Source organism: Hippoglossus hippoglossus, chromosome 5, assembly GCF_009819705.1.
Source record: "Hippoglossus hippoglossus isolate fHipHip1 chromosome 5, fHipHip1.pri, whole genome shotgun sequence".
Classification (NCBI taxonomy): domain Eukaryota; kingdom Metazoa; phylum Chordata; class Actinopteri; order Pleuronectiformes; family Pleuronectidae; genus Hippoglossus; species Hippoglossus hippoglossus.
This window is the reverse complement of record NC_047155.1, coordinates 21,285,762-21,297,208: the sequence shown is the minus strand read 5'-3', so window position 1 is coordinate 21,297,208 and position 11,447 is coordinate 21,285,762. Positions and strand designations below refer to the sequence as shown.

Genomic DNA, 11,447 nt, shown 5'->3' with positions numbered 1-11,447 from the left:
GTTCAACATGCCTCATGACGACAGTAACAAGTGCAAGGAGGACGGGGTTAAGATTCAGCAACACGTGATGGCTCCCACGCTGAACTACAACACAAACCCTTGGATGTGGTCCAAGTGTAGCAGGAAGTACATCACAGAGTTCCTCGAGTATGTCACACTCTTTTCCTCAGTATTGTTCCAAACTTGCATGGGCAGTAGATCATGTAGATAAAGGTTTTCTGCTGTAATGGAGAAATCAATTAATAACTTATTCTGGATCAAGGAAACATGACCTTATACGCTCCGGCCAAATATACTCTTAAAGATGCTGTATTTAGAAACTATTGTAGAAATAGTGTTTTTGCAGAAACACACAGACATTCACACAGAGTGTGTACTGTATGCAGTATTTCCCCTTTTAGGAGCAATTGTCAGAAACACAAATAAACTCAGTAATAATTTCTCGGGGCGGTCGCAGCCTCTTGTCTCCTCTCTTCTAAAGACTTCTCAATCCATTGAGAAAAACCAGAGAACAACTTCTGAAGGAAAAACTATCTGGCAACGATTCAACATCACTTTTTATTTACCTACTACTCCTGTAATGTGCACCAATCAGCCCCAGCAGTAAAACCAGTCGCCAGTTTTATTGTTGTGCTTGATGGTTGTAGTGGACTGAATATAAACAGAAACCGGTCAGGACACAGTGTATAGTACGGGTTCTAGATATGTACAGGAAAATGACCTCTCCAGCTCTACTGAGTGTTCTTTCTGTCTGTGTCTCTTGTTTTTCTCTTTTTTCTTTAAGTCATTTTATTTTTATTTCTTAATAGCACAGGATATGGCGAATGCTTGCTTGACGAGCCCGTTTCTAGGCCGTACAGTCTCCCCCAGCAGCTGCCTGGGCGGATATACAATGTCAATAAACAGTGCGAATTGATATTTGGGCCGGGGACGCAGGTGTGCCCTTATATGGTAAGTGGAGCCAGTGTCCTGAAGCTAAACTGTCATGTTGCACATGTGGGTCTGGGAGGGAAGCCTGTTGTGTTATGATCATGTGCTGCAGACGTCTTCAGTTCAATGTGAAGCCTTTAAAGTCAATCGCTGTGTTTAACAACATACTAATAGATCTTTCTGAGATGCAAACAAACAAGAGTAAATAAATATGTAAGACAAGACATTATAAATTCTGTTCAAGAAAGCTGGAATCAAGCTGGAATCATTACATCAAACCACCGAGCTATTGTATATTTATCTTGAATTTTAAAGGGATTGTGCAGAAATATCTCCATATTACATTTGACACCTGGCACTGGGAAATAGTGTTCTTGGCACATGAATCCACCCAGAGTGAAAGGTCACGCAATCGACTGGCTTAGAGACATTTGGCAAAAAGCTGATACAGTAAATTCAGTCTATGGTATCACCTTCTGGCATAGTGTTCGATACTGAGGGATACACTGGATCTCTGCCAATTTGAGTCCATATATTAACAGAGTTGTCTACACTGTGCTTATTATACATTACATTTATGTGCATGCGTGTGTGTGTGTGTTTAATAGACTCAGTGTCGGAGGTTGTGGTGCACCAGTCCAGAGGGTGCCCAGCAGGGATGCAGGACCCAACACATGCCGTGGGCAGATGGCACAGATTGCTCCCCCGGAAAGGTAAAAGTCATGTGGAACTAAAGACAGATGATTAGACATAGTTTTTTTTTTTAACTATGATTAATTTTAAATCTTCCAAATGCAAGACAGAAGGGATGGAATTGTGTTTTATTTGAGAAAAAGTTTGGGATGAATGTCCAAAGGGAACAAAGTTGTGAAATGTTTTATCACTCCACGGGAAAGCCACATTTTATCCATTACACTATGGTGTCATACTCATATGGTTCTGTAATGTGAGCTGACTATCCTCACTACAGTTACCTGTTTTGATCTCTCAGCTTGTGCAGTGACTCATGACCATAAAATTGTTCACAGGCGTTTTGATACAAAGAAATGACAAAATGACAAAAGAACTGTTTTCCAAACATTTGCCACTGACACATTTAAAGTTGAGAAATTGCACTTAACTGACATGTTTGTAGGTGGCGTTATGTTGTACATGATAGTCCCTTTCGAGGTGACAGCCTTAGTGTAGCTTTTAATTAGAATTTTCTCACAAACCCCTTGTTTCCTGCCACTAAGACTGTGAGCACTTGAAAGCAATAAAGATACACACACATGTTGAAGCCTTTTCGTGTTTACAACAAACCCTCGTCCCATGCTAAGCCTGAGTGCACCACACGAAAAACACTTAATCTGGGGTCTGTTTGTTTAACAATGTAAGATTATCCTCCTGTTATGAGCTGAGATGTATTTATTGACGTTTTCCTGTCCTCTGTCCAGCCAGACACAGCCATGAAACTTCTTATTCGGTTACTCTTTTTTCCATTTGCCTCACTTTATAATTTCTCCCAGATTAGCTTCAAAGAACGGGAGATCAGATAGAAGTGTTGCCAGTTTTATGGATAAGATTTCATGCGTTCACTCTGTCTGTTCTGTGCCTTTTTTTTTTCATTTTCTGTCTTCTTTTTTTCTTTCACCTACCTCCATCTCTCCCTCTGCTCCCATTCTTGCTCTCGTCATTCTTCTATCGTCACTCTTTTTTCCTTAACTCTCTCATTACAGCACTGCAAGCATGGCCTGTGTATAGCCAAAGAGCACGATGCCACACCTGTGGACGGGGCATGGGGAGTTTGGAGCCCTTTCGGTACCTGTTCACGGACATGCGGCGGGGGCATCAAGATCGCTGTGCGCGAATGCAACCGACCTTTGTGAGCAGTCCCTCTCTTTGTAGTTATGCATGCCTAGTAGACCTTGTCTCTATTTTAGCTGCCAAAGTCAGTGTTCCATAGATCAAGCTACCTTGAGGAAATTCTTTCCATAGCTCGTGTTCATCAAGACAGGCAGATATATCAGGCTGTCTCCTACCAATTTGAGCCAAGCTAGCTGGTCGGCATGTGTGTTAAGGCTAATTTATTCTTCTTTTACATACCAAAAGAGTTGAGTTTCTGACAACAACAAACACGGCATTAGTGGAGGTTGTTATAATGTACAAAAGCAGATGTTTGTCCTTGTGCCCGGGCAAAGTAAGATCATATAGATGCCTGCAGTGTCTTATCAACTCCCTAAGTCTCTCCTCAATAAGTTCTACTATTGTTGAAGACTTGTCCTTGTGCGTATGGTTGTCTCACTTGAACTATTGACTACACTGCCCCCTGAAAAATTCCACTGGTACTGCTGTTTCTGTTGTTTCTTCCGTAATAGTATGCTTTCAGAGTACATGCAAAAGTACGGACAAAATGAAAGCAGAGAACGGACAGAAGGCTTTGTCCTTTTATGTATACTTAACCATTATTGAGCATGAGTGAGCCTTTACATGTAACTTGGTGACATAGACACTTAAACGGAAAAAAGCCAGGAATGCAAAAAGGCATTTTGTGGGAGAGACGGACTCCTGCTGCTGCAGAGTTTGGCCTCTGTAACTCAGTGAACTTTTTAGATGTACAAAGAAGCTACAGGACACAAAAAAGGAAAGGGAAAACCCAAAAAGCATTATAAAGTGTGCTTTAAGACATTTACTAAAGCCACTAAACTTCTTTGATTTCACTCCCAGGCCCAGGAATGGAGGAATGTATTGTGTTGGTCGCCGGATGAAGTTTCGTTCCTGTAACTCTGAGCCCTGCTCAAAGCAGAAGAAGGACTTCAGGGAGGAGCAATGTGCTGCCTTTGACGGCAGGCACTTCAACATCAACGGTCTACCTCCAAACGTTCGCTGGGTGCCCAAGTACAGCGGAAGTGGGTCACCAGCAAAGCCTCCCTTTTCCAATGATCAGTAGATATAAAATGAGCTATGCATTGATATCTGTTGGTACTAAGTATTTGTCTCTGTCTTTTTCATCCTCTTTCAGTCTTGATGAAGGACAGGTGTAAGCTGTTCTGCAGGGTGGCAGGCAGCACGGCCTACTATCAGCTCAGGGACCGGGTCATTGATGGCACGCCGTGTGGACCTGATACCAACGACATCTGTGTCCAGGGCCTGTGCAGGGTGAGCTCCCTAAGACTTTTTAACTTCACAATATTCGACTGCATGGTTCAAATTCATATGTACAGCCACTTTTGGTATCACAAATATAGTTTCTGTTGAGGACCACTCCTGCATGTTGACTCAAAGAGTGGATATAAATATCTCTGCATCCTTAGAGCAAATATTTTCAATAAGCAGTTCAATCCTTTGCCAAACCAGAATGTGTTTACGTCCCTTACCCCTTGTGACAGAAAGGTTTTTAGTTTGAAAGCTTGATTACTAACATATCGTGCATCATCATCAGTATGCTTCTTGAACCAAGCAGTGGGCTGCTCTTTGTTCACTCTGAACCACACACAGTGCTTTGGTTAGATTGTGGTTCAGAACGTTTCCCCTCTGGTCTTGGCATGTACATTAGGATCTGTGCTGTTGCACTCAAGCTAAGCTCTTCATCCTTGATAGAAAATAAAAAATGTCTCTTGCTTCAGCCAATTACAAGCAGGAACAGCTTATACCATTTCTATTGTGTGTGCTTTTTTATTTATTTATATATCTTTTTAAAGGGAAATTTATTTCAGATGGGTGTAACGCAATAAGTTATTTTGCAATTATTTCAAGGGTCAGTGGGTTTGACTCTGGCTTAATAATCAGTTTTTCATCAAGAAATGAATAAGTTGATGCCAAATGGAAGACGTTTTATGTGACATGTTAATGTTGCAGCAATTAACTTTTCCCTTGCAACTGGAGCATCAATGTTTTTGAAGATCAGTCCGACATCTTTGTTTTTGGAGCCTACATATCATTTTAGCTGTATGTTTAAAAATCTTCTCACTATTATTCTCTTTCTTTCTTTCTTTTCAAACTTGTCTTCCACTTCCACCTCCCTTTTACCTCTTTACTGAGCAGCAAGCAGGCTGTGACCATGTATTGAACTCTAAAGCCAGGAGGGACAAATGTGGCGTGTGTGGAGGTGACAACTCATCCTGCAAAACTGTGGCAGGCACCTTCAACATTGTCCACTATGGTGAGCCACAGTCCCTCCCTTTGTTATAGCAAGTCCCATTGCTTCAACACATAATTTATCTGTGCTTAGTCGTCAGAATAAACACTGGCAGCGGAGCTCTCTTGTTAGCAAGACACAGAGCTCGGTATATTAATGATTTAAACAAACTACTTACCCCATTTGCAGGCTATAATGAAGTAGTGCGAATACCCAGCGGTGCTACAAATATAGATGTGCGTCAACACAGCTACTCAGGGAAACCAGATGATGACAACTACCTCGGTAAGATGTCATAAATGTATTTTTAAAGAAATAACTATTTCTGCTTTTGAGCTGCATGTTTGATCTCTGCCTGTCTGTCTTTGTGGATGACAGTGTTCAGATTTTTGTGTAACGTCATGTACTGCAGAGGAGTTAGCCTTTAGTGTTGATACACCCAAGTTAGGCCTGTCGATACCATTCCTGCCAGGTCAGTACGTTTATAAGCTTTAATGTGTCTGTATACAGTAGGTGTGTGTCTGTATATGTCTGTTTCTGTATCATACAGTTTACTTGTCTGTCATTCTGGATATAACTGATTTGTCAGCTATTCGTATACATGCCTTGTTGCCACGAACGTGCTAATACTTGAGCTCAGACAGCCCTCTGGGTACCATTCCATTAAGGTCAACATGTGTGTCTAAATGTCTTGTTATTGTTATTATCTTGCATTCTCTGTGCCTGTTTGTTCGCCTGTATGTTTAATTATATGTCACTTCTGAATATGACCTTTCAGTTGTCATCATTTATTCTGTGTGTATTTATTTGTGGATGGAAACAGTCATTAGGGGCCCAAAGTGGGGACAATCTTGCCGGAATGAGGGTCGATTTCCACAACATATTAGTGTAATGTGTGAAATGGCGAGGAAAGTTAAGGCAGGAAATTAGCTCCATAATCACATTAGGGTGAATGAGTGCAGCAGACTGGCTGTTAAACAGAACAGGGTGCCCCTGGATGGGACTTCTCCAGGAACAGAGGATTATTTGACCCCAATAAGGCTTGACTGGTGCCTTCTGCACGTGCCTCATGAAAATTTTAGCCACAGTGATGCTGAGCTGCCCTGTCACATGCCAAAGAAAGCTCCATCAAGGAGATTTTGTTTTCATTTGTTTGTTTGCTAGTTAGTCTTGGACAGATTACTACGAAACTTGGGGAATGTATGTGATCTGGATTTTTCACTGTCTTTAACATAACACTAGTTAGTGTCAACAGTTGTTGTTACAATACTTTTCATATTTTCTTCTTTTTTGTAGATTTGTACCAATTAGGCAACACTAGTTTAACTTACACTACATACGGCTCATTGTGATCCTCTGTGTCAGTGGGACCAACCACAGTAAATGACGGTTTCTCTCTGACTCCTTGCAGCCATATCAACTAGCCGTGGAGAGTTCCTGCTAAATGGAGAGTTTGTGGTCAGCATGTTCAAAAGGGAAATTAAAGTGGGAAATGCCGTCATCGAGTACAGTGGCTCTGACCATGTCATTGAGAGGATCAACTGCACTGACCGTATCGAAGAGGAGATCATTGTCCAGGTAAACTGTCACGATGGCTTAGCATTCCAGATTGGAAAATGCAAAGCGAGATGAGTTTAGAGGCCTTAGCAGCAGTGAAACTTCAAGTGTGAGACCTCTGCAGGCTTTACTTTTACTCTTGAAGATGTGGACAGTCTGTTGCCCATAAATACCCATAAACTGACTGTATTATAAAACATACCACATTGTCTGAATTTTTCCGTAGGTGCTGTCTGTGGGGAACCTGTACAACCCAGATGTCAGGTACTCCTTCAACATCCCTATAGAGGACAAACCTCAGCAATTCTTCTGGGATGCTTATGGGCCCTGGCAGGAGTGCAGCCGCCTGTGCCAAGGTGAGGGGGAGGCACAAGGGGTTGGCAGGGTGAGGTGATGGGCGTAGCCAATGATAAATGAAGTGGTGAGTGCAGGGATGAGGAGATATGTGAACCGCTGTGCCAGAGGCATAGGGGAGAGCAGATTGTCTGGCTAAACTTGACAAGCCCATGCTAGACCTATAGGTTTGGAACAAGTGATTAAAGCTCAACTTCATAGTACGCTGTGGCAGATGGCCGTCTTTGGCATGATTGTGGATATGTCGGGGCGTGTGGGTGTGCAGAGGCGGATTGCAGGTAAACTCGAAAACCCGCTATGTGTTATGACTCAAGCACTTTGTTTGAGAATCTCTTCATCCGCCTTTTGACACTGCCCTGCGTGAACAACCTACAGTAAATTCCAAAGAGAAACCAACAAGTTCACACAGCAGGATAAACAGCAAACTATGTAATTCCCTCAGCACTTTTGATTCTCTGATTTATATGGCTTTTCTGCCAGCCTGGGACACACTAAGCTCTCACAGTACTGAGCTGCAAAACTTGGTAACATGAGGTACCGATAGCGAATCTCTTTCTTGGGGCCACATGATGTTTAAATCTCTCTCTACCCTACTGTACAGAAGTTGCATTGTGACACGAGAGCCAAGGTGAAGCACACATACCCGTAGCTTCTGGTATTCTCAGTGATGCTGTAATGATCTACATTGTGCTTGAGCAAGCTGTTGCCTCAGATAACTACTTGCAGGATCTTGCAGAAGCTTGAGTAAGGCAGTGGAAGGTAGCAGAGTTTTATTTAATGATTACATTATGAAACCACAGATGCAACGTTCGTCATAGATTTCTATGTACTCCCTGTAAGTTTCTTACCAAAGAACAACTTATAATGGAAAATAAGTCAGTTCTTTTTATTTAAAAACCTGAATATGCAACATAAAACAAAAACAAACCACCAAAAGAAAAATATATATATACATGAAAATATTGCTGTGGATTCAGTATTTCTGCTTAGAGACTTTGACTTTTTAAATTTACTAACTGTCCAAACTATCTATCATTGTGTCTCATAGGAGAGCGGAAGAGGAAGATTCTCTGTAGCAGAGAGTCAGACAGGGTGGTGGTGTCTGACCAGAGGTGTCACGGTACAGCCAGACCTGCCGTCATCACTGAGCCCTGCAATACTGAATGTGAACTCAGGTTTGTATTACTAATGTAATCAACCTTCACTGCTCATATGAACCAGTCAATGAGTCTTTCTTCACTTGGGGATTTAAAAAAATGTATCCTATCACCTTTGACACAGGTGGCACGTGGCCCGTAAGAGTGAGTGCACAGCTCAGTGCGGTCTTGGATATCGTACCCTGGAAATATACTGTGCCAAAATTAGCCGTACAGATGGCAAGACCCAGAAAGTTGATGACCGCTACTGTAGTGGTCAGCGCAAACCTGATGACAAGGAAGCTTGCCACGGCGACTGTAACCCGGGTGGCTGGGAGTACTCGCCTTGGTCAGAGGTAAGATTGTTGGGGATTTGCGTTGATCATGGGTTGTGTGTATGCTTATACTTGCTGACGTTGAAACGTGTGCCGCAGTGCTCCAAGAGCTGTGGTGGGGGCACCCGCCGTCGAGGGGCAGTGTGTCGAAAGGCAGCTGAAGCCGGTGGTGATGAGAGCAAATGCAGTCAAAGGGACAAGCTGACCGTCCAGTCCTGCAATGAATTCCTCTGTCCACAATGGAAGACTGGTGACTGGTCTGAGGTCAGTACGGTTCTTGTTGAGGAAGTCTGATAACTGCTGCTCATGTATAGTTATTCCAATAAAGGGACTGGATAGGTTCAGCACATACACAATGTTTACATTAAATGTTCCTATATATTAAATTGTAGTTTGATAAATCTTGTGCCTACATATTAATCTGCGAGTTATCTTCCTCACACTGGTGTTTACGTAGCTGGTTTAACTTTGTATAAAGATAAACAGACCCTAGTGTAAATACTGTAGTTTTAAGCCAGCAATGATCTGAGTCAAATGTAAAATCCCAGTGTTGATTGAGCATGTCTCAGCTTTGGGAGAGTTGTTCCCCTCCTTCCAGTACAGTGAGTGTTAGGAAATTGGTGATTGCAGGGTAAGATTGTGCAAACTGTTGCACAGATTACACACTGTAGAGCAAGGAGCTTTGGGCTGCATTCCAGAAATGTTTCACATCTCCCATGTGGTGCAGCTAAATACCGATACCTATACTTTACTGTATGCATTCTGTGAGGAATATACTCCAAAAACACTCCCTGTTTTGGGCTGATAACAACTGGTGATCATGTCATATACTGTTTACTCATTTTGAAACCTGAAACATTTATCCATCAGTGCCTTGTTACATGCGGGAAAGGCTACAAGCACCGTCAGACGTGGTGTCAGTTTGGCGAGGACCGTCTTGACGATCGCTTTTGTGGCTTGTCTAAACCTGAGTCAGTGCAGACATGCCAGCAGCAGGAGTGCGCATCTTGGCAGGTCGGACCCTGGGGACAGGTGAGTCACCTTGTTGTAAACAGCAGACACTAGTGTGCCCTTTGTGCAACGCTGTCCAGTAAGGGAATTTGTGGGGTTAGTGCTGATGCAGTGGTACAGCTGGTGGATGGATGATATTAAGCCAAGCTGCTTCTTTTTGTTTGAGAACAAACGGGAAAATTTTAATATTCAAAAGCTATGGGTTTTAAGGGTAGTCGTGCTCTTGTACAAAGCTTTGTATAGGTTAATGCATACATGCATATGTCTGTGTGTGTGTGCATGCTTAGCCTCAGTTGTGTGTGCGCACAGAGAACCGAACACCCAAAAATGTGAGACCCCCCCCCCCCCCCCCCCCCCCCCCCCCCCCACACACACACACACACACACCCATCAGAGGATATGCGCATGTTAAGGTATATTTGAAGTTGTTTAATGAAGCGTGTTCAAATGGTAGTTGAAGTCGCCGCCACACAAGTTTGACCCTGTTTCACTGGAGGCAATGAGGCAGAAGAGAACGCAGGGTAGTACCCTCTGACTCGCCTACAACGGAAAGAGGACAATGTGATGTATATGAGCTACGGTTCCTCGTGAAGTTAACTTTTGATACATTTTTTTTGTATCTGCCTGAAACTAAAGAATGTTTGTCAGGGAAGTGGAGGAGTAAAATTACCCTTTCTTTAGTCGCCTACCCTGGTGTGCAATTTTTTATTTGTTTGTGTTTGGCGGTTGCTTTGTTGTTTTCTTCTTTTCTTGCATTCTTTTTGTCTTTTTCTCAATGTTTCCCCACCGCTCCTTTTTTTTCCCTCTTTAAACCCAGTGCACTACCTCGTGTGGGCCAGGCTACCAAATGAGAGCGGTGAAGTGTGTGGTCGGCTCTTATGGTGCTGTCATGGACGACACTGAATGTAACGCTGCCACCCGACCCACCGACACCCAGGTAAGGAGGGCGTTCTCTCCCTTCTTTGCATCCTTTCTCTCTCTCTCTAACATGTTTGTTTTACTTCTCTCAGCTTCCCACAGTCTCTTAATCTCCACATCGCAGCAACAGTTGTTCCAAGGTCGAGTGACAAACTGATTCATACTGTGAGGAGAGAAGATAGCATCCGTATTAACGCACACTGCAATCGAAACAGACACAGATAAGCACACACACGTCATGACCACCTGGACTCAATAAAGCTACGCTGTCTGATGTAGTCTGGTGGAGAGAGAAACAGAGGGGAAGGTTGTACCGGCCTCACCATCCTCATGAAGAGAGATACAACTGAAGACCTCTCAGCTCAAACGCTGCAGGACGACCTTACAGAGTTATTCTTCAAAATACGTTTTATGTAAGATGCACTTAAAGTTTGGCAGAAGTCATGCGTGTCTTAAGAGTATTTAGTCTTAGTTTGAATCTTGTCCATACCCTCATTTCAAAACACCCTTTAGCTGGGACAGCTGTTCTTGGACACTCAACTACAAACCAAAATAAATCATAGTTAAGATAAATATCACAAGTTACATTTATTGGATGAAAAATTACTAATGTACAGAGCAGGTTAGTTGAAAAGTCATTCTACAGTTTTAAATATTTGGCACTGTCTCCTCCTCCATGCAGACTGAAAAATGTGATGTTCATGTGTGTAATATGTGCATCTGTTGACTGTTCTCACAAACACATAGACAGAAAAACCAAAGGAGCCTATTTTGAGCTGAATGATAGTTTTGTTTGATCAGCGTTGGGCGTAGACCCCTTTTAGAGGGCTGAGCATGCAGACCCAGGATGAGGCCCCCCTCTAGTCGAAGCGGCTCTTAATTCCGGTCCCTGGGCCGACAGAACCAGTGACCCTGAAGCAGTCGCCCCACCTTGTTGTGATTCTAACCAGCCAGCCATGAAGTGGGCCAACAGGCCGCCTGTCCCACTGCAGACAGCCACCAGGCAAGGCTCAGAAAACGAGGGAGAGATAGACGGATGGAAGTCCTTCTGAGCACAAGGAGTAGAGAGGTGGAGGCTTTGCTCAATAC

At 43.1% G+C, this 11,447-nt stretch overlaps 1 protein-coding gene across 2 annotated transcripts in view; it reads left to right on the top strand.

Moving 5' to 3' along the window:
- LOC117761346 (A disintegrin and metalloproteinase with thrombospondin motifs 9-like) overlaps window positions 1–11,447 on the top strand; it is a 47,326-nt gene that overhangs the window by 7,996 nt on the left and 27,883 nt on the right. For both annotated transcript variants that reach the window (XR_004613818.1, XM_034585151.1), the window contains exons 9-23: window positions 1–147; window positions 810–951; window positions 1,539–1,643; window positions 2,649–2,794; window positions 3,637–3,818; window positions 3,932–4,068; window positions 4,954–5,071; window positions 5,237–5,332; window positions 6,459–6,625; window positions 6,831–6,960; window positions 8,007–8,133; window positions 8,240–8,450; window positions 8,529–8,693; window positions 9,300–9,461; window positions 10,258–10,377. Coding sequence is in view for 1 of the 2 variants with exons in the window: in XM_034585151.1 (XP_034441042.1) it covers window positions 1–147; window positions 810–951; window positions 1,539–1,643; window positions 2,649–2,794; window positions 3,637–3,818; window positions 3,932–4,068; window positions 4,954–5,071; window positions 5,237–5,332; window positions 6,459–6,625; window positions 6,831–6,960; window positions 8,007–8,133; window positions 8,240–8,450; window positions 8,529–8,693; window positions 9,300–9,461; window positions 10,258–10,377 (2,155 nt within the window). In the remaining variant the exon portion in view is untranslated. The remainder of the gene's footprint in view (window positions 148–809; window positions 952–1,538; window positions 1,644–2,648; window positions 2,795–3,636; window positions 3,819–3,931; window positions 4,069–4,953; window positions 5,072–5,236; window positions 5,333–6,458; window positions 6,626–6,830; window positions 6,961–8,006; window positions 8,134–8,239; window positions 8,451–8,528; window positions 8,694–9,299; window positions 9,462–10,257; window positions 10,378–11,447) is intronic.